This window comes from Acanthochromis polyacanthus, chromosome 18 (assembly GCF_021347895.1).
Source record: "Acanthochromis polyacanthus isolate Apoly-LR-REF ecotype Palm Island chromosome 18, KAUST_Apoly_ChrSc, whole genome shotgun sequence".
Lineage (NCBI taxonomy): Eukaryota > Metazoa > Chordata > Actinopteri > Pomacentridae > Acanthochromis > Acanthochromis polyacanthus.
Window position 1 is genome coordinate 23,527,785 of NC_067130.1, and position 23,443 is coordinate 23,551,227.

The 23,443-nt window shown below is 40.4% G+C and overlaps 2 protein-coding genes and 1 long non-coding RNA gene across 6 annotated transcripts in view; all 3 read right to left on the minus strand.

Moving 5' to 3' along the window:
* slc25a25b (solute carrier family 25 member 25b) overlaps positions 1–4,614 on the minus strand; it is an 81,448-nt gene extending 76,834 nt beyond the window's left edge. The window contains exon 1 of one of the 4 annotated variants that reach the window (XM_051938381.1): positions 3,643–4,614. In XM_051938381.1, coding sequence (XP_051794341.1) covers positions 3,643–3,996 — 354 coding nt within the window. In that variant the 5' untranslated portion in view covers positions 3,997–4,614. The remainder of the gene's footprint in view (positions 1–3,642) is intronic. The other 3 variants (XM_051938382.1, XM_051938379.1, XM_051938380.1) reach the window with 3 other exon arrangements.
* Positions 4,615–5,325: 711 nt separating this feature from the next.
* Positions 5,326–23,443, minus strand: part of LOC110970438 (SWI/SNF-related matrix-associated actin-dependent regulator of chromatin subfamily B member 1-like) — a 37,229-nt gene continuing 19,111 nt past the window's right edge. Inside the window, exons 3-9 of the mRNA XM_022220724.2 lie at positions 20,527–20,635; positions 12,582–12,719; positions 12,116–12,243; positions 11,870–12,036; positions 10,861–11,051; positions 8,786–8,917; positions 5,326–7,898 (exon numbers count right to left, since the gene is read on the minus strand). Of these exons, the coding sequence (XP_022076416.1) occupies positions 7,859–7,898; positions 8,786–8,917; positions 10,861–11,051; positions 11,870–12,036; positions 12,116–12,243; positions 12,582–12,719; positions 20,527–20,635 (905 nt within the window). The 3' untranslated portion in view covers positions 5,326–7,858. The remainder of the gene's footprint in view (positions 7,899–8,785; positions 8,918–10,860; positions 11,052–11,869; positions 12,037–12,115; positions 12,244–12,581; positions 12,720–20,526; positions 20,636–23,443) is intronic.
* LOC127530816 (uncharacterized) lies at positions 12,947–20,519 on the minus strand. Its single transcript, XR_007937486.1, has 3 exons — positions 18,323–20,519; positions 18,125–18,219; positions 12,947–18,032 (listed from the first exon to the last, which is right to left on the minus strand). It is a non-coding gene; the product is annotated as an uncharacterized LOC127530816 (long non-coding RNA).

Sequence of the window (23,443 nt, forward strand, 5' to 3'; positions counted from 1 at the left end):
CAATAAATTTTTATTTATTGTTGCTTTTGTGAGTTTCAAGTGATTTCAGTGAGAATTGTGGGTTTTTCCTTCTTTAACTGAGGGGTACCAACAATTTTGTCCACGTGTGTATTAGACCATCACCCAGTGTAAGCTGTTTGCCACTGCTGCCCCAAAATTAACAGAATTGCTGATTCCAAAATATTTTTTTAGTGTTTCTGTCATGGTTAATCTGTCAGTATGTGCAAGCTCTTTAGTCAAAATGAAATCTTAATGACAAAATAGAATTACTGTTGTGGGCCATGAATTTTCAAGTTTACTGATTTACAAAAAAGCAGAAAAAAATAGCAATGCACATCATTATATCTGGATTGTGATGACAGATTACATTTCATTGCTTGCATTCTTGAACCGAAAATTTGTTTTGGTGGTTGTATGTTATTTTTGGTTAATTTCTGACTTGTCAGAGAATTGCAGTATGTTAGCTCTAATTAGAGTAGAAAAACATGAATTAATTTTGAAATTCCTCACTCCTGTTCAAAATGATGAAGTGTAGGGAACTAACTGAGAAAGGCAAAGTCTGAATTAAAGCACTTCATGAGGTTGGATGAGTTTTTGAGACAAATATTGCAAGATAAGGTATTCTTAATGTGTGGTCAAATGGAAATGGATGGTATCATGAACAAGGTCTACCACAACATCATGGTGCATCATGGAATCCCTTCTTGATTGAACCTGATAGGTTATGGGTTCATATATCAAGAAGACAATGACTCCAAGCATACTTCAAAGCTGTGCAGAGATTAGCTGACCAAGAAAAAGGAATCCGGATGACTGGAACTGACTTAGTTAAAGTTCAGACTTGAATCCCAATTGAACAGATCTGGAATTTATTGAATTCAAAATTAGATGGCACAAAAGTCTATTAGTATTGTGAGTCTCAGCGTTACAGTTGTTATAAGTCGATTCTTTGTAAAGCATGTGAAAATCTTGATAAAGCTATTAGAGAAAAAATGAAGTCTGTGTTGCTTCCTCTGAACTCTGATGAAGGAAAGACAATTCCAAACAGTAAGTAAATGTCCTTCCCACCGCTGAAAGATGAGATAACATTGACTTCAGTCTCAGTGATAAACAGCAGCTTCTGTCCTTAAAGCTGCTGTCCGGAGTATCTGTTTGTTTTCAATTTATGTATCATTTTTTAACAAAGCTTAAATGTGTTAGTCTAGTTCGATACTATAATATAAAGTTAGTATAACGCGATATGAAAATTTATTCCTGAGCTCCGCCTTCCTCTCATAGACCCCCATGTTATTCCAAAAAGCGCCGGTTGCTGCCGACCAATCAAGTTCGAGCTTCAGCTTTGTCATGCTGTCAATCAACGGTTACGCGCACAGCAAGCAAGCCCATGCAGAGGTGGGCGAGCTACGCACTACGCAACCGCGCGCACATTTGTTTTGCTTGTGGAGGAGAGAGCATCAGGTCTCAGCAACTTCCAGAAAAGTTACCAATCCCACGGTTTGTCAGGCCAAGAGACTGCAGGACGTTTTTTGGCTCGGGGTGCTCGCGTCGCTCCCCGACCACAGCCTCCATAGCCCGGCTGACGCCTTCGTTTAGATGCCGTGGTCGGGGAGCGAGGCGAGCACCCCGACCACGGTCTCCATAGCCCGCCTGACGGCTTCGTTTACATGCCCGACCTCTGGAGGAAGATGTCGGGGCGTCTGGGACATACTCTTCGTCAGAGGAGTCATGCAATTCTGAACTCTAGATAGAAATAAATAAACAATGTAACACATATACACGCGTAAATGCACTAAGTTTGATAAACAACGTCATCGAGAGGGATACACGAGTGTAATCACATATTGAAACTTTACTAGTTCGTCCTAGCAGATTCATGTTATTTTGGTATTAGGACAAGTTAGACTCAATACAGCATTCTAACGTAATTCCTTTATTATTTACTAAATGTAGAAGAGGGGAAAACAGCAAAACAGGCGAGATGCTGCAGCACTCCGGGCAGCTCAGTGAAGCTGACCCCCCGCCCACAGAAAAATCCAAGCAAACAGGCTGAGTGGTTAGTGCTTCGTTTGTGCTGATTTGTGCCGTTAAAATTTTCGTTTGTGCTGCTATCGTTTTTGAGATATTAAAGATTATTTTTTAGGTCATTCAGAGGTCATCATCCCCCCAGCTTGCTCCAAAATGAACCAGACTTGTCTACTTTTTTAGTGCTTCGTTTGTGCTGATTTGTGCCGGTAAAATTTTCGTTTGTGCTGCTATCGTTTTTGAGATATTGAAGATTATTTTTTAGGTCATTCAGAGGTCATCATCCCCCCAGCTTGCTCCAAAATGAACCAGACTTGTCTACTTTTTTAGTGCTTCGTTTGTACTGATTTGTGCCGTTAAAATTTTCGTTTGTGCTGTTATAGTTTTTGAGATATTACAAGTTTTATTTACAGACGATCACATGACCCGAATTGATGATGTCTGTGGTCTGTCACGTTTATAACGTCTTAATGTATATAATGTGTATAGAACTACTGTAATAACATCTGAGGATGTTCAACCTGTGTTATTGCTGGAAAATGTCTCTTTGAACTGACTTTGTGCCTTTGTGTGTGCATTTTTTTAATACAATTTGGTTAAATAAACGTAGAATGTATGTTTATGTTACTAATTTACATTTTTAATGAACTGTGCTTGATATTTACTTTGCCACTCACATTTCTGTCATAAGACAATAAATGAAATCGCTTCAAGGTTTATTTAGGAGCATGAAGCATTTAAAAAAAACCAACATTCAGCACTCCCCTCTAAGAACTACACAAAATAGCAGTCTTTCACAGCCATTCAACAAGACACACACATTGGATGACCTTTTCACAATTTTACCATTTCAGTGGCATTTTTACAACCTTCAGACAAATCTGATTTCTAGACACGGTAAGTGCACTTGTAAAATACCGAGGTTTTAGTTAAAATTCCAAGTTAACACATGGTATAGGCAACATGATTTAGCTAACATGGTATCGCTAACATTTTAACGGCACAAATCAGCACAAACGAAGCACTAAAAAAGTAGACAAGTCTGGTTCATTTTGGAGCAAACTGGGGGGATGATGACATCATCGCCCAAAAATAAAACTTGTAATATCTGAAAAACGATAGCAGCACAAACGAAAATTTTACCGGCACAAATCAGTACAAACGAAGCACTAAAAAAGTAGACAAGTCTGGTTCATTTTGGAGCAAGCTGGGGGGATGATGACCTCTGAATGACCTAAAAAATAATCTTTAATATCTCAAAAATGATAGCAGCACAAACGAAAATTTTAACGGCACAAATCAGCACAAACGAGGCACTAACCACTCAGCCTGTTTGCTTGGATTTTTTCTGTGGGTGGGGGGTCAGCTTCACTGAGCTACTCCGGGCACTTCTCTCATGTACTGCGCGCGTGCACAAATAAAGGGGCGAAATCAGAGGTAGGGAGGGTGGGACCAACAGTGTTTTAGGAGACGCTGCGATTCAAACTCCGGACAGCAGCTTTAACTTTGCTTAAAATGGTATTGTTCACTTATACATAAAATAGGACAGAAATTGAAAGTACAAAAGAAGACGGGAAAATAACACATCACATCATACGAAACAGCAGAAATGTGTCCTACCATGAGCTCATGTTCAGTGCGATGTACTCCTAATTTCTTCAGCCCGATTGTCAAATCGTTGACACAGATGCCTCCATCCCCGTTCACATCCAGGACCTGGAACAGCACTTTCAGCCTGTGCTCTTGCTCCGGCCCTCCACAGATGTCACATGGATGCTCGGACTGGCCGAGGTCCGACAGCCGGTCACTGGCGGCGGGCTGTCGGCTGACTGGTGTTGATGAAGCTGAGGAGCGGTCATCAGCGTGGCTGTCTCCGCCGCCTGGGTCAACCCCTGGATGGCTCTCTGCTGAGCGGCACTGGCAGAATACATCGCCGAGCAAAGGGGGCATCAAAGAGCCGTGCTGGTGCATCATGAGTGTCGGGCCTTATGTCCGTGCTGCCCCTGGTCCTAACCGCTGAGAGAGAAGCACCACAGGCCGCTGGTGAACACCGCGCTCACTACCACGTCACTTGTCCCTCCATTTCAGGAGGCGCCCAGCGGTCAGTTAGCCTCCAAACACAGCTCTGTCTCCACTAAAACACCCGGGCAGTTCACCTGACGTCCTCGCAGTAATATCACAGGGCTGAGTCTGCTCCATTTACCGGCATTTTCAGCGTAGTTCGATACCGGTGAAGTCGTCGGTGAGGTGGGACGCGTGACGGGACGAGCTCAGCCCTGACTGTCTGGTAAAATACCTCCACAGCATCACGTGTTGTAGAGTTCACACGGAGATCGTGTACTGCAGATAGCCAAAAAAAAACAAAAAAAACAAAGCTGTTGTTCTACTGACTGTTTTGGGATAGCTTGTTTTTCCGATGTATTGTGTCGTTAATTTGCAGTCTACTGAGAAGATAAAGCTATGGAGCTCAAAGAAGCCGGGTGGCCAAAAGTCTCGCGAGATTCAAGCGTAACCCCATCAAAGATGCCCGAGAGACACCTAATCCCACTGTAAACTGCTTTTCCTTTTTAGGGAATAATCTGTGCAGGACTTGAATTCAGAAAATCTATATAAAATCTGAGAGTACAGAATGTCTGAAAAAAAGAATAAAAACATGAGAATAAGGAATGAAGCATTCGCTTAAACACGTGAATTGCACAACACATTGATGCCATCTGTCGTCTGATAAATGCAGTTGCACATAGTATTCAAATGTATTGAATACAAAGTATGAGTAGGAAGAAGACTGTCTTGGATCCAGGCAAGGTCATGGTTTTCACCTTTTTATTTTTAAAAGCTCTTATGAGATTTTACTTTGGATGGTTATGCTGGAATATTCTTGTTCTGCTGAGCTTCTACAGGGTGGGAGTCTTCTTGCCAGCGAGTGTTTCGGTTGATCCACAGACATTTATTGTTCCATCTATAAATGTCATCTTCCCAATACCTTTTGTGCTTCACTGTCCTTTTTTCTACATTTATGATTTTTCTGCACAAAACAAAAGCAAAGCAAAAAAAGAAAAAGAAAAAGAAAAAAACAAACCACAAACTTTTTGTGGATGTCTGATTCTTTCTGTATTTTCTGAAACACAAAATACAGGAAGCATCCTAAAAGTGAAATATTCACTGGTTGATAATAGGCTTTGTTTTTTCTGACAAATTGATCATTTCATCATTGACCTGGCAGATGGATCTTTCCTAATTATCTCATGAGAGAAATTAACAAAATATGAACATTAAAATCAAACACAGGTTAATAAGAAAGAATCTTTCCAACAAGTTGTATTTATTGTCATTTTTCATATTAAAAAAACAATCCACTATAAAGGTAAAGCAATTTTACAAAAGAAGAGAATGAGAAGCAACAGTACATACATTAACATCATTCTTTAAAGTATGTTCAAGTTGAAAATCAACACGTTAAAAGACACCATTGGTTCTTGTCAGCTTGCTTTCTCCCTCTACCGTGCTGACACTGATAAAATGTGAGACACAGTGCAAACAGAAGTAACAGTGGGGACAGTCAGTCCCTCATACACAGGGTACAAGTATGAATTAACTATGTTTCGACATGCAGATGGACAGTGGTGCACGTAAATCATCAGAATCTGTAATAAAGACCAGAACAGAGTCTACATGCTAAAATCAAACCAGCTCAGTCCTGATTGGCTGCAAACACTTAACAGATCTGAACCGCAGCCAGTGTGAGAAGACCTGGTCTAAATGACTGTATTATTACCAGGGAATGTCAGGCAGTCACACTGACAGCCACAGAACAGAGAAGCAGCCAATCACCAACATTTATTAAAATACCTACATGTAGGATTTGAATGTGATTAATGCATTTTTGAAGTTATTAAATTTTTTTGTTTTTTTTTAGACCATCCTTTATTTTTTGGCTCTCCTCATCCGACTGTCCAAAACCCACACATACAGGCATAATGCTCAGAGTGTTGTTTATTGACAATGTTGAAATATAGAAGTCCATTTTGAATTCTTAAAGTATAGAAAAACTCAAAAGTAGTGAATGAATGTTCATTCCAACCTGAGCCGATGGTCTGGAGCTCCAAACAGATCATGGCAGGAAGTTTAGTTTCTTTTATGCTACCTCCTTATATGATCCTTCTGATCCACAGATGTAAGCTGAGCTGCAATATCACTACGGTTATGTATTATGTCACAAGAACCAGTACTTTAGTATTAAGCCAATACCAAATTTATGAAAATGTGATGGTCCTTACTTGCTATGGCACCGTGGGTAATGAAGGTACAATGGATTCAGAAGGTACTAGAGATAATGTAAAACAAAACAATGGAATGGTGGTGGCAAGTGCAGCTGCAATAACAAGTCTGCCCACACTTCAGTTAAAAAAAGCATGGGCATATTTTGTATTTTTAGTTAAAGTAAGAAACACATCAAACAGATCTAAGCAGAGATCTAGGCAGCTTATAGACAGATATCTAGATTTGTCCACAGAGCTAAAGGGGAGAGTTTCAGCTGTTACTTTACATTAACAGCATTTCGTTGCAATGTTCCCATCTGGAAATATTAATGTTGTGGTTTGTGATTGGTGGCAGCTGCATCTGCTGTAGCAATATTCAACACACAACGTTCAAAGTGCAGTCAATTTATTATTTCTGGTACAGAGAATTACAGAAAATCAATCTTATTCCTACCAACCATCAAGTTTCGGGATCTTGACAGCTCGAGTAAGGAACAGACCACTGCTAACTCTGACCACAGTGTGAGTGGATGCAACATCACAGAAGGTTCAGAAGTAGGCATAGTGACCCTTTTGGACCTCAGAACCATGGCTATATTGTCAAAAATCTTGTTTTATCTCAGCAGCAACAGTCAAAAATCCAAAATGAATCAGTTTAAAATTATACATGTAAAAAGAGCAGCAGTTCTTCTCATATTAGAATCTTTAAAAATAAAAAGATTGACATTTCTTCACTATTTTTGGTTAGAAAATGACTCAAACAATTAATACATTTTCAAAGTAATTAATATTCTTCTGTTGATTGACTAATGCTTTGACTTCTATAGGGTTTCCTGGACACTTATTATGGAAAAAGCACAACTGTTGTTAACATTACTGTGGCTGCTTTCCATCAGTGAATACTGCAATAGAGCCACCATTAATGTTAGCTGCATCTGCGTGTGCCCTCTCCTACTGGTTAAACTGCTATGCTGTGCATGCAATACTGGATGCTGGTTAGGACAGGATCTAGATTAATCTGATACTTCTGTCTTTCAGAAGATAATAATAGATTGAGAAAATGTCAGATCTCTCTTAGTAACCTGAAGATGTCAAGCTTGTAGTTGCCAGAGCTGCACCGACCAAATGCTGGTCACCATTTAATCTTATGCAAATGCTACCTAGATCTTAGTGAGGTCACAGATTCAGGGTGTCATTTCACTAACCATTCACACAGATACATTAAACATAACGGCAAGTATTTTCACCCAACAGTGAATGTTGCATGGTGTATTATGTGTGTGGAACAGATATCAGATGAATGTCCTGCAGTAATAAACACTAGTTTGTTAGATGTGAGCTGCTGCCATGACTGATTAGCTAATGAGAGTGAAATATGGTGACAGTAAACTGTGTGTACAAAGGAATGTCTGGATGTATGTTCAATCAGTGAGGTGTCCATGGAGACTGCAACAGATACTTTGTCAATATTTTAAGAATGAGCCGTGTGTGTGTGTGTAACACTCTATTTACTTGATCGCTTCAGAGTAACAAGGGTCTCTGAGGACACAATGCCTGATGCAACTTCTTGTTTCTTTCTACCAGGAAGGGGCGGTGTTGGCCAGTCTTCTCATACGCCTATATAAACAGAGTTCATTCACATTAGTACGAAAATTCTGTAAAAACTGTAGAAGAAATCTGTGGCAAAAAGTTTCTCAGATTTTTTCAGCCCTGAGTTAAGATTCTGAGTCTTTAGATTCCAAAACAAAGACATATGACCATGGACAAATCAACCCTCAAAGAGCCTCTGGTCAAAAATGTTTTGTCAGACCCCCAAAATACATAACAGCATTATTTTCCCAGGCACCTATGAACCAAACAATACTTAGAGCTGAAATGATTAGGTGATCAGTTTGTTGAATGACAAAAAAATAATGGCCTCAATTTTGACAACTTTTTAGTGCTGTTGATCCAAACTCATTGGTTTTACCTCAAAAGTTTGTACTTGTCCAGTTTTCTAGAATAATAAACTTAAATTTTGGCGGCGATTATTGCATATGAAAAAAATGAAGCAACTGGAGTATGTTTATTAGAGAATAATAATACGCATATTTCACTACTTTCTGATGAACATTAGTAGAGCAGCAAACAACTATCTACTGTGTGCAGATATAGTGTAGTGATGGTATTTTTTGCAACAATTGAAGTCACACTCCCAACTGTATGCAAGCTTGCCGTTACCTTGGTAATCATTCTGTGCTTATTTATCAGACCACTAATTTCACTCTTACATAATTTAGCTGTAAATATTAAAATATTTAGCAACTGTGCTGCTGTTACCAGCATTTATGTTTTATCCATCAATAAGACTTTTAAAAGAAATTTTCAAGGATGATTTTAGTTGGCAACTACATTTAATTCTTTGACATCCTTTTAACCACAGATCTTATAATCATCAGTCTGACAACAGAAACAGTAAATTTATGTAATGTATTCAATCATCTGTCTTTATCCAACTGTCTCACCTCGTGTTCCTGTCTTGGTCTCGGATCTTCTTCTCCATTTCGGCATCTGTGAGGGTCTCCAGCAGAGGGCACCACTGGTCTGCATCGCCTGTGTTGCGGATGGCAATCTCTACTGTGGGGAGTGGGTTCTCACTGAACAAATTACAAGCATGGCATTAATAAATCAGTCCACCATAGAAATCCATGTACCGTTAGCACACTAAAGGTAGAAATACCGCAATTTCAGAACGAGACAGCAGTGTACTCCAAAAACAAGTAGGGTTCTTAAAAATGATTCAATGGTGTGATTCTGGAGGAAGTTTGTTGTTACGTGGTTCATTAGCATGCTTATATAGGATGTACACACGTGGACAAAATTGTTGGTACCCCTCAGTTAAAGAAGGAAAAACCCACAATTCTCACTGAAATCACTTGAAACTCACAAAAGTAACAATAAATAAAAATTTATTGAAAATTAAATAATCAAAAACAGCCATTACTTTTGAATTGTTGATTAACATAATTATTTTAAAAAACAAACTAATGAAACAGGCCTGGACAAAAATGATGGTACCTCTATAAAAGATTGAAAACTATTTGACCAGAGTGACATGATTAACTCAGGTGTGTCATTTAATTGACATCACAGGTGTTTCCAAACTCATAATCAGTCAGTCTGCCTATTTAAAGGGAGACAAGTAGTCACCCTGCTGTTTGGTGAAAAGGTGTGTACCACACTGAACATGGACAACAGAAAGCGAAGGAGAGAATTGTCCCAGGACATCCGAAAAAAAATTATAGACAAACATCTTAAAGGTAAAGGCTATAAGACCATCTCTAAACAGCTTGAAGTTCCTGTGACAACAGTGGCTCATATTATTCAGAAGTTCAAGACCCACGGGACAGTAGCCAACCTCCCTGGACGTGGCCGCAAGAGGAAAATTGATGACAAATTGAAGAGACGGATCGTTGGAATTGTATCCAAAGAGCCCAGAGCAACCTCCAAAGAAATTAAAGGTGAACTCCAAGGCCAAGGTACATCAGTGTCAGATCGCACCATTCGTCGTTGTTTGAGCCAAAGTGGACTTCATGGGAGACGACCAAGGAGGACACCACTGCTGAAAAAAACTCATATAAAAGCGAGACTGGAATTTGCAAAAATGCATGTTGACAAGCCACAATGCTTCTGTGAGAATGTCCTTTGGACAGATGAGACCAAACTGGAGCTTTTTGGTAAGGCACATCAACTCTATGTTCATAGACTCAAAAACCAAGCATACGAAGAAAAGAACACTGTCCCTACGGGGAAACATGGAGGAGGCTCAGTAATGTTTTGGGGCTGCTTTGCTGCATCTGGCACAGGGTGTCTTGAAAGTGTGCAAGGTACGATGAAATCTGAAGACTATCAAGGCATTCTGGAGAGAAATGTGCTGCCAAGTGTCAGAAAGCTTGGTCTCAGTCGCAGGTCATGGGTCTTCCAACAGGACAACGATCCAAAACACACAGCCAAAAACACCCAAGAATGGCTGAGAGAAAAGCGTTGGACTATTCTAAAGTGGCCTTCTATGAGCCCAGATCTGAATCCCATTGAACATATGTGGAAGGAGCTGAAACATGCCATTTGGAGAAGACACCCATCAAACCTGAGACAACTGGAGCTGTTTGCTCATGAGGAGTGGGCCAAAATACCTGTTGACAGCTGCAGAACGCTCATTGACAAATACAGAAATCGTTTCATTGCAGTGATTGCCTCAAAAGGTTGTGCAACAAAATATTAAGTTATGGGTACCATCATTTTTGTCCAGCCCTATTTCATTAGTTTGTTTTTTTAAATAATTATGTTAATCAACAATTCAAAAGTGATGGCTGATTTTGATTATTTAATTTTCAATACATTTTTATTTATTGTTACTTTTGTGAGTTTCAAGTGATTTCAGTGAGAATTGGGGGTTTTTCCTTCTTTAACTGAGGGGTACCAACAATTTTGTCCACGTGTGTATGTATCAGGTTCACCTTCCCTTTGCTTGCAAAACTGCATGTGTAGACTGCTGAGCCCAATAATTCTAACAGGACTTGCCATAGAGTAGTTGAGTTACCTGAAGGCGTAGGTCCTCTGGTGCCAGCTGAGCTGACCTCGAATACTGTAGGCAATCGTGGTGACAAATTCTCCACCCAGGCCCAGCTCAGAACACAGCTTCAGTGCAAATGACTCCGGAGAGTTCTCTCTCTCTGACATGTCCCACTCAAACTGGTCTACCAGAGAGATGTTACCCACGTGGATATTCAGCTATGGAAAACATTAAAGCAGCATGTACATCTGTGTTGTTTTTGTCATTTTTTTCTGAACTGTATCTGACCTAGACTCCATTATGTGTATGAAAACGGTAGCTTCTAATCTGTATCAAATTTGTCACTGCATACAGTGAAGTTGAGGTTTTCCTACACAAAAGGTGTCCTCGTGAAAGAAACAAAACCATTAAAGGGCAACTTTTTAACATGATTTCTATCATAAAATAGTATGCATATCTTACTTTTGTCTATCTTGCCAGTACTGACATTTCCCTGTTTGTCTGTCAATCAAATATAAAAAAAAACAAAACAGAAAGCAGACTCAGCTTCAAACTTAAAACAACTTGTTCTTGCCTCCATATAAGCCAGGTTAGAGTATTAAAGTAAAGCTTTAGCTATGTAGGTAGAAATAGGAGTGGGAAGTCATATTTGTCTTTAAATGGCTAAAATGGGGAAAAACAAATTCTCCGCAGTTTAAATGTTGCTACTACCATCATTATGGAGGCAGGTGTGCAGGTTTTCTGTCAAGTATTAGAAATAATCATCATATTCTATGCTGTTGATTTGACTGCTTATCAACAGCTAGAGATGCATCAGTAGATATTCTACATCTTATGGCAAAGGCAAACATGGACACACAGACATGATATATTTAAATAAGAATAATATAACATGATAAGATGCGATAGGATAAGATATGATACGATAGACTTGATTAATCCTTCTGTGTTAAAAACTTGTGGACAAAAAAAAAAAGCTTGTCAAGTTAAATGTGGGGTCACAAAATTAGGCTTATTGTTTTGCTGTGGAATCTACCTTGATGATTACTCTCTGGTCTGCCTGCTCTTCGAGTATACTGTCAGTGGGGTAGGACTCAATCTGCTGACGAATAGCTGAGGCAATAGCTGGGACAAAGGCCAGAGGATTTAGGTCCAGGTCATCACACAAAATCTCCGCAAACATCTCTGGGGTCATCAGTTTCTCTAAGGAGAAGGCAGCGAAATTAGACAGGAGACACACAGGATGTTTCCGGTGTTGGCAAACCAGTGGGGATTTATTTACCATTCATGTTCCATGTGAAGGCATCTCGTAGTTTCTGTCCATCTATCTCCATGTCTAGACGAATGGGAACCAGCGCCTCTATCTGGGCTGCGTTCTCATGGATCACTGCAGGGTCGTGGTCATCAAAGCTGAGAAATTTACACAACTCTTTGGTTCATTATTTTTCTTCAACGAAAAAATTCTTCTTATGTTATTTTAACCTAATTTTGGTCATTCTCGAATCAACATCAGTACTGCTTAAAGATTAGATTTTTTTAAGCCTATATCAATACAACCCTCAAATATACACATTATCAGTCAAAAGTTTGGACACACCTTCTCATTTAATGTTTTTTTCTTTATTTTTGACTGGTAGTGTATGTGTAATGGAAGAGCTATTGTAGCAACCTAAAGTACAAGCAGAAAATGTGCAACAAGATTGACTAAATACACAAAACACAACAAAGAAAACAAAAAGCTTTTTCACCACAGGGGAAAGGTCCTCTTCTTGTCGCGGCCCATTCGGTTACGGTTGATGGTGGTAGAACAAGGCACAGCATCTAGATGGTGAGAGCTGTTGGGCAGTGTGGGGACCCACTGACTGCTTCTCTTTGCTTTTTGCTCCCTTATTAGAAAAGGTAAAGAAAAAAGAAACATTGAGCAGCTATGTCATAAGTGTGCTGGAAAATATGCATGTTTATAAAGTTGCTGGTCTCAAAAGGAACAGATTGTCGCAAACAAAATCAGCACAGTACAGGCTGAAATACTTTCAATCTTATACACTCCCCTCCAAAAGTATTGGAACAGTGAGGTCAATTCTTTTGTTTTTGCTGTAGACTGAAAACACTTGGGTTTGACATAAAATGATGAATGTGAGACAAGACAGCAACATTTTAGCTTTCATTTCCAGGTATTTCCATCGCAATTTGATACACAATTTAGAAACCCATCTATTTTTTTTATGTGAGCAAAAGTACTGGAACATATGACTGACGTGTACTTTGTTGAACTAATGCGTCCTATTACTTTATTATTCAAACAATAAATAGCACTCCATGTCTACATTCAGTTTCACATTTGGGTTTTGCCTGTGCAGATGGCATCTTTAGTTGGAAGTGTAACCAACATGAAAACCAGTGAGCTGTCTATGGGTGAAAAACAAGCAATTGTAAAGTTGAGAGAAGATGGAAAATCAATCAGAGCCATCACACAAATATTGGCCATAGTCAGTACAACCATTTGGAATGTCCTGAACAAGAAAGAAACCACTGGTGGACTAAGTAACAGACGTCCAACAGGTAGACTAAGGAAAACAGTAGCAGTTGATGACAGAAACATTGTGAGAGCCATAAAGAAAGATCCTAAAACTACTGTCAGTGACACCAGCAACAACCTCCAGAGGGCAGGAGTGAAGGTATCACAATATACTGCTGGCAGAAGACTTTATGAACAAAAGAACAGACGCTACGCCAGAAAATGCAAACCACTCACTAGCAAGGAGAATAAGAAGGCCAGGCTGGAGTCTGACAAACAGTACAGAGATGAGCCTCAAAAATTCTGGGACAAAGTTTTATGGACTGATGCGACAAAGATGAACTTTAAGCAAAGTGATGGAAGGGCTAAAGTTTGGAGGAAGACAGAAAGAAATGATCTGCTCATGATCCCAAACATACAAGTTCATCTGTGAAACATAGTGGAGGTAAAACACACTTCCAAAATGACAATGGAGTTCATCAGGGACAGGAAGTGGTAGGTTCTAGACTGGCCAAGTCAATCTCCTGACTTCAACCCTATAGAGCTGCATTTTACCTGCTAAAGAGGAGACTGAAGTCAGCAACCCCTCAGAACAAACAACTGAGAGAGGCTGTGGTGAAAGCCTGGAAAAACATCACAAAACAAGAATATGAAAGTTTGGTGATGTCAGTGGGTCACAGGCTTGATGCAGTTATTAAAAGCAAAAGATTATTTACTGATTCACTTTAATCTATTTTAAGTCGATTTGTTCTAATACTTTTGCTCACCTCAACATTTGGTGTTCCGTTACAAATAATGCTATCTTCTAAGTTGTGCATCAGATCCAAATGTAAATACTTGGAAATAAAAGCTAAAATGTTGATCTCTTGTCTCACATTCATTGTTTGATGTCAAACCCAAATGTCTTCAGTCTACAGCAAAAATAAAGGAACTGGCCTCATTGTTCCAGTACTTTTGGAGGGGAGTGTATACAGGTCAAACTTAAAAACAGCTGGAAGCTACATTTCCCACAGTGCAACTAAATAATGTAATTTCTGTCACTTTCACTGAAAAATAAAGCCAGAACAAACAGACGCCTGCCGGACAAAATGTTGACAGTAATCTGTAAATTATCATTAAGTGTTTGATCATATCTGGAGGTCTAAGTCTTTTGTCTTATAAATAGCATTTTAGAGATATCCCTGAAAATGATCCGTGGCTCCTTGTGTTTACAACACAGAGCTACGACACAGTTGTTTTACTGAGTGTTTTTTACATTTTCCTAATATTTTTAGCTCTTTGCAGCTTCAGATACTTTGGGTAACTCAAATACAACAAGCCTTTGACCTCGATGTACTCATAATGTTAATTAGTTTTGGCTGCTGCTTATCCTAGTAGTCTATTTAGGAGTTAATCAACTAGCTCCAACAATAGAAGAAGAAAAACATGCTGCTTCCTTTTTGGACCAATATTGGTGGTGATATGTCTAAATCTCCAAATCACTTTGCACAGTATGAAGTGTGTTGCTTGTGCATGTCTAGTGGTTAACATGACAGCATTCTGTACAGACTTGTGCTGTGCTGAAAGTGATAAGGGAATTTTAAGTGGTCTGACAGAGTAAGATTGTCATGAATTTGCTTCGTTTTATCCTAATAGACTTTTGAATCTGTGTATGGTTCGCTCATTCGTTTTTCCGTTTCAAAATAAAATCTAAAAAAAACCAATAAACTGTGTTGTTTTTTTGTTTTTTAAACCTAAATGTAGAAATGTGTTATCTAACAAATGAAAAAAACCAGAGTGTTGGATTTGGGCTCTAGCTTTAAGCGCCAAGAAATAACATTTTTGCACTGGTCTGTACCACGAATAAATAAAGAATGGCTGCACTTGAGCCCTTTTCTAATTTAATTTGGGAACTCTTTCAGAGTGGCAAAACATACGCTGAAATCAGCGACACTTTGTGCCTCCGTGGAGCTCCACATTGCTCAGTAATGAGTGTCAGGAGGTTCTGCATGGACAACAATTTAAGAAGACGCAATCATGTGTCCAATGTTGATTTGGAGAGAGCTGTAATTTGTTCCATACTTTAAATTAAATGCAGAATGTTATGTTTCACTTTTGTGTGTTTTACAGACAGGTCTGACATACGGACGCAAGTTTAAGACAGGATACTTATCATCCATTGGATTACGTGCCGGAGAAACCAGGGTGGGTAGGGTCTTAAGAGAGGTGCACTAGCCTTACCACAATCTGCAACAGCATGGAAGTAACATTGACAACTTTGTACTTAAGACTGTATCAAAATTAATCACTGCTAATCATAACATTACATTACTGTATCTTTTCACTTCAAAAGGTGCACATAATCTAAACCCCATCCAATACCATGCAAAATATCCAGGACATAAACTGCACATGCACCAAAACGAGAAGTTAGTTATGTTTGGAGTTACCCACGTTATTGCAGTGGATTGGAACAGCTCAAAATCGTAGCTCACACTACAATGCCCATTAAAAACAACCTCATTATTTATTAAGATGTGTATAGGTAAGTAATATGCTTACCGGAGCAATTAACTTGTTGATCTAAATAAATACTATACTCCTATGGTTGCAAACAGGGTTTGACAAACTTTTCTGATGACTGGCCACACAGGCATTTAGGAGTTTTGCTGGCCACAATTTGTAGTGTAGCGTATGATAATGCACTTAACTATTATAGATTGATTATACAATTTACTTAACAGACACTGAAAATGATCAATGTGTGTGTGTGTTTTACTGTGACTGCAAACTATGATATTTGGTGTATACTGCATGTCAATGATTTGTAAGATATGCTTAGAAGCACCTTTTTTTACAGATCGGCAGTTGTCACACATGGAATGTGGGACCAAGTAAGGGTGAACTATGGAAAAGAGTTTTACCTCAGCCTGTACATGCAGGAAATCCTGTCAGGGCATAGACAAAATGTCAACAGGCTACCTTATGTTCAGTCTACATCTTCCAGGGTAAGATTCTCTGTTACTATTAACCAGGAAACTGGGAGTTTTAGGGGTGTTATAATTATACTCTTACTGTATATGCACAAGTCAGCTGTGCAATCCTTGCACAATTCATTTCACTAGTGATTGATGTAGTTCTCAGTAAATCAATTAGCTGTCTTTAAAAAGTACTTCCTGCTACGTACACTTCTGTTTCAAATGACCTTTTCTTACCATGTACCTTTTCAATGTATTTCTTCCCCCCCGGAATCTTAGGGTAGAGCGAATATGGCCAGAGATGAATAATCGTATTAATTATCCACTGAAGGCAACTTTGGTGGACCAAGAGACCTTAGACATGCAGGACAACACTGTAAAATCCTGTGTGTCTAACCTGGGTTGCCTTCTCAGCCAAATTAGATTAAACCGTGTTGTCACGGTTCATTCCATGGAATGCCCACAGGATACCAGGTTGGCAAAATAATTACCTAATAACTTCAATAAATTCTGTAAGAGCTAACTAGTTGAATAAAAATATATTTCAATTCATTTACTAGGCCGTGGCATACCCAACGATCTGGTGGATGTGCTGCCAAAATTGCAATGAACTTGTTACCCAGTGCAACTGATGCAGCTCACGGTTATCAGCAGGATCTCAGATCTTCTCTGCAAAAAGAGTCAACCTTTGGTGTGGACCCATTTTCTAACGAAGAGGACAGAAGCCTGGCAAAGTTTGAGTTTGGGAATGCTTACCCTGATCTCTGTGTTATTTTTGACAAAGTTGTCAACCATAAATATGATGTTTTCAGTGAAGCACTTTTCTGCCTGTTCAATGTTACAGAGAGATGTGTGAAATGGAAGAAATTATGACATAATAAATTGCTCACAAATTAAAATGTGTTCATTTGAAATTGATTTAAAGTGCTTGAACATTTACAGTTTACCAAAAAGACATCGAGATTAAATTTAGTGCAATACAATTGTTTTATTGTTGAAGAATGTGTAAACTTCATAAAAACATTATTTTCTAAAAACAAGAAAACCTCTTAAAACATTCTTTAAGAATAACAGACCCCCCCCATATCACACATACAAAAAATATTAAAATAAAAACTTAGTTTGTCAGTGAGGGGTGTGTGACATCCTTGACCAAAAAAATAAATTTTGTTATGTATAAAATGGGGACACTCAAATGTTTGAGTTGGGACAAATGCTAACATTCTTTAGCTTTATCAGAAATTACAGTGATATGCTCAACAAATAATACTGTGCAGTGCAGCCACTGCCTCATCTAACCCAACAACAGTTTGAACATGACACTCAAAATTATCCAAGCGACACCTGGGACAGTGATCGTGGTTTTGCTGCCACTGCAGTAGGCAAGATCGACAACCCAGTAGACTTCTGCAGCATTCAGTGAACATCGGTTACTTCATAGGCTCTGCACAAATAATGGGGAAAACATTACTATGACTGCCATATTGTTTCTGTTAAACAGCAACATTGTCAAATTCACATAATTACCACTGCATATGATGCAGGCAAATGCAGCTTTGATAGATGCAGCCTGACTGGCACTGAGGCACAGAGCTGTGTGTGGATTGGCCTCCACATACCCAACCAGCTCTTTCACAGTTTTTGAGATTTGCTGTAGACCCTGAGACGCAAGAACAACTTCCTCTATTTGTTCCATAACACCTGGAAGTCCATTGTCCTCTAGACGACTAAAAAATAATAAATAAAAAACGTGTACTATTGTCTCATTAGCAAAGACAACCAACAAAAACATTCCAATGCTTGCACTTCAGCAACTTACCTTTCTCTCCTTCTTTTATTCCCCCTTAGTCTATGTAGTAGTCCTTCTTGGCACAGCAAATATTGTTCTTGCAGGCTGCTTCCAGAAAGCAGGTCCTACAGTGTTTGATAAAATACCAAACATGCAGTTTTTATTATTAATATTTATATAAAGATAGGCTTAGTTTGCATGATTTTGATTAGGTGTGGGCGATATTACCAAAAATGTATTTCACACGGTTTTTTCTTCAGTGTGTCCAGTGTTCATTCCTCAGATGTGACACTTATGGATTATATTGTAAAAACGATATGCACGCATGATAAGTAGTACAAAGATTGTACAAAAGCAAAAAGAATAGTGACAAATATAAAGTGGAAGCTGTATTACAAAACTGACACTACTTTCTATCACTGTATATAAAAAATTTAGATTTTTGGAAGAAAAAACGGTATTTGGTATGTACTGGTATATACTGCCTAGCTGTCATTTAAAAAAAATTATAGATGTACGTACCTCCTGTTCCTTCGCAGTCCATTATTTCATTGTGGTGACTGTCAATAAGTACAATGGGCTCCTCTTGTCCAAGAGCATCAGCAACTTTGGCGTTGACGCTGGGAACTGAACACTCGAATTCAGAGAATTTTATGATGACTGTCTTTTGAGTTTCCAGGACCCCATCAACTATCTCTGCTACAAAGACATTCCTAAGTGTAAAAAAAAAATCAACACGTTATGATATACTTAGAAGCACCCAGCAAAAAAGTACTAAGTACAAACAAATGACATGATAAAATAATAACTCTAGATTTACTTCTGCAACATCTTTACCCACTGGTTGTTGGAGTCTGAGGACCTGCAGTGGCACTAGATGAAGCACTTGATGCGCGACGAAAGGCAAACTTTACTGGTGGTTGGATTATGGCTGCTGAAGTTGAGGCCTCGGAATCACCGATGCTTTAATAATAATAATGGTTACATTTATATAGCGCTTTTCAAGACACCCAAAGCGCTTTACAATGAATCCATTATTCATTCGCTGACACATTGTCACTCTGGTGGTGGTAAGCTACATTTGTAGCCACAGCTGCCCTGGGGCAGACTGACGGAAGCGTGGCTGCCAATCTGCACTTACGGCCCCTCCGACCACCACCAACATTCACACGCATTCATACACTAGTGTGAGTGCACTGGAGGAAAGGTGGGTTAAGTATCTTGCCCAAGGACACAACAGCCGAGAGCGGGAATCGAACCACCGACCCTTCAATCATTAGACGACCTGCTCTACCACCTGATCCACAGCTGCCTTTCACCATGAAGTTCATAATGGCTACTGTCCCATAGGTCAAGGAGGTCAAACACCCCATCTTCACCAGGCAACACACCCCGTTTGTCATCAGCTGTTAGAAAAATTGAATCTGCACATACCTCAAAGCAAAAAGACAATAAAAAAATTTGAATAATGAAAAAATGATTCATAAAATAAACCATAGTTTAAAGGACAGTCAATAATTATTAATTATCGATACAAATTATTTATTCAAGTTATTTACAATGACTAAAGTGTTTGCCAACTTATCCTTTGCTTTTGGACCCCTCCTACAAATTTCCCATTTCACATATAGGACTTTAATATAAGATAAAAACCCTTAGGAGGCACATAAAAACGTTTGTAAGACAGGGATACATTTTGTCGGGGGGGGGGTACATGAACATTGTGGTACCCATAGATATTAATATTAACTGGTAATATCTGTGGTGGTACCAACATGGCTGTTGCGCCAAGGAAGTTTATATAGTTAATGGCCACTTGGTTCAGTGAATAACATACACATGCAAACTTTTATTATGACTTACGTTCTTGTGTGCCTAAATAAAAACTAAACCTGGGATAAATCATTCAATAAATAAAAAATTAAACCAGGGCTAACCACTTAGCATGAGAGTTAGCTTACAGTGATAATCGCCAGAGTTCTTTACATTTCAATACTAAAAAAATACTTACTTGGAATATTAGAGCAATTTTGTGCACACTGAGATCATCAGCTCTCAGTGTGATGCGTCGACTCCCTCTAAACAACACAACCATGTCCATTTCTTCGCTATTCTTCGCTGTAGAGTACGTGGTGTGGAGGTTGGGACAGATTTCTGACTCCAATTTCCGGTTCCGCCAGTAGCTTCCAAATGGCGCGCCGAACAGAAAAGGCTTTTTTTTTTTTTGTTTAAACCTTAAAATCGCAGCGTTTTTCTTTCTCGACTTTTCGTTTTTCAAATTTCGTTTTTAAACAAAAAAAAAAAAAACTATATTTGTTTTTTCTCATTTATTTTGAAACGGAAAAACGAAAGAGCGAACCATACACGGATTCTTTTGCATGAAATGTCACAATTCTCTCTCTCTCACACACACAAAGACACACATTTTTTACCTGAGGTAGGCTGGAGGCTCTGTGCTGATGGACACCGCCTTGTATTTCTCATCATTACCTTCAAAGATTTCTTCACATTCTGAAGCCTTCAGCAAAGTAACGCTGGTAGCTACACATGGGCAATGGGCGGGAAGAAAGACATGTCGAACTTTGCTCAGATTTAGAGTGCTAGATATCATGGCAACATATATGGCAGTGGTGAAAGATCATAAGCATGTACTCAAGTGCTGTACTCCAGAATAATTCTGAGGTACGTACAGTTTGTGCCACTTAATACTTCAATTTTATTTCTGAGAAAAATATTGTACTTTTTATTTCATTACACTAAAACAACTGCTCACAATGTTTTTGGATTCTACACAAAAACATTTGATCCATTTACATGAAATGTACATCATCATAGAATAAAGGCCTTGCAAATCAAAAAAGCTGACCTTGTACGACAAGAGAAGAACAATGTCTTAATAAAATATGTAAGGGGCATTCTTCGTTTGCAGCATTTCCCTTTGATCCTACTGTTTCCATATAATACTTCTATACTTTTACTAGAGTAAAGAAAAAAGTAGGACTTTACTTGGCTATTTTTCCAAAAGCGTGTAAAGGAAGGTACTTTACAGCAAAACACCAAGTCATATTCTTTGTATGGTTTAACTGATTTGGCAATAAATCATTCTGATTCGGATTTTGATTCTTCTACCGCTTCAAACTGCATACCATTTGGAGCTATGCAGTTTGAATGTATTTCTGTATGTCTCTATGTTAATTACTGGGTACTTTTTTACCAAAAGTGCCAGGGATCAACGGTACTCCAGCATACAGTCATTTTCCACTGATGGGACTTTCAAATCTTTTTTTAATGCAGCTGAAACCTTAGAGTATTTTCTGACTGCAGGAAGATAAGACTTTATTGATCTCACAAAGGAGAAATTTACTGTTACAGGGCTCTTAGGAACAAAAAACAGAGGAGCGCAAAAAGTCACGAAAGTGCAAGTACAAGATAATAAATATTGCACATAATAACAACTACACAGTAGTGTTATACAGTCTGATGGCAGTGGGGATGAAGGACCTGCAGTAGCGCTCCTTCTTGCACTGAGGGTATCTGAGTCTCGTGCTAAAGGAGCTGCTCAGCTCCACTACAGTCCGGTGCAGTGGGTGGGAGCTGTTGTCCACGATGGATGAGAGCTTGGTCAACATCCTCCTCTCACCCACATCCATCATAGAGTCCAGTGGGCAGCCCAGGACAGAGCTGGCCCTCTTGGTCAGCTTGTTCAGTCTCTTCATGTCCCGCTCTGTGCTGCCCGGGGCCCAGCAGACGACAGCGTAGAGGAAAGCAGAGGCTACCACAGTGTCGTAGAAAGTCCTCAGTAGAGGTCTGCACACTCCGAAGGACCTCAGCTTCCTCAGAAGGTGGAGGCGACTCTGGCCCTTCTTATACAGAGCATCAGTGTTGTGGGACCAGTCCAGTTTATTGTTGAGGTGAACACCCAGGTACTTGAAACTGTCCACTGTTTCAATGTCCTACCCCTGGAAGTTCACTGGTGGATGTGGGAGTGTCCTTCTCCTGAAGTCGACCACCATCTCCTTCGTCTTACTGGTGTTGAGGCACAGGTGGTTGCGCTCACACCAGTCCACAAAGTCCATGATGACCGACCGATACTCCAGCTCGTTCCCCTCGGACACACGGCCCACAATGGCGGAGTCATCTGAGAACTTCTGGAGATGGCAGCTGTCCGTGTTGTAGGTGAAGTCCGAGGTGTAGATGGTGAAGAGGAAGGGTGAGAGGACGGTGCCCTGGGGCGCCCCCGTGCTGCAGACTACCACCTCTGACTCACAGCCATGCAGCCACACGTACTGTGGACGGTCAGTGAGGTAGTCAGTGGTCCAGGCAGCGAGATGTCCATCAACTCCTGCGTCCTCCAGCTTCCCCCGCAGCAGCGCCGGCCTGATGGTGTTGAAGGCGCTGGAGAAGTCAAAGAACATGACTCTCACAGCGCTGCCGGTGCTCTCCAGGTGAGTGAGCACTCGCTGCAGCAGGTAGATGACAGCGTCTTCTACCCCCATGTTGGGCCTGTAGGCAAACTGCAGCGGGTCCAGGTCGGAGCTCACCACTGAGCGGAGGTAGTGGAGGAGGTGCCTCTCCATGGTCTTCATGAGGTTGGAGGTGAGGGCGACAGGTCTGTAGTGGGCCAGTTCCTTGGCGTGAGCTGTTTTAGGGACTGGGACCACACAGGAGGTTTTCCACAGGACGGGGACCCGCTCCAGGCTGAGCCTCAGGTTGTAGAGGTGGCAGAGGACCTCACAGAGCTGGTCCGCGCAGGTCCTCAGAAGCCTGGGACTGATGCCGTCTGGTCCTGCAGATTTCCTCTGCTTCAGTCGCCTCAGCTCTCTCCTCACCTGATCCGGTGTGAAGGAGAGGGGGGAGTGAGGGGGGGAGTGAGGTGGGCTGCAGGGGGTGGGAATAGTCCGTGAGGGTGAATTGGGGGCCGGTGAAGGTGTCACAGGAAGGGGAGAGTCCGCTGGGCTGGGGATGTGTGAAGAGGGGGGAGCAGGAAGGGGGGCAGAGGGGGTGGGGGGAGAGTCAAATCTGTTGAAGTAACAGTTCAGCTCGTCTGCCCTGCGCTGGTCTCCATCAGCTGTCCCTCTGGCACTCTGTCCATGTCCAGAAATGTTCTTAAGTCCTCTCCACACGTCCCGCGCATTGTTCTGAACCAGCTTCTCCTCCAGCTTCTTCCCATTGTCCTTCTTGGCCCGTCTGATCCGCCACTGTAGCTCATGCTGCACTCTCTTCTGCTCCTCTCTGTCCCCTGAGATGAAAGCCCGTTTCTTCTGGTTCAGGAGGGCTTTGAGCTCAGGGGTGACCCAGGGGTGGTTGTTGGAGAAGCACCGTATCGTCCGAGTTGGCACAGTGCTGTCC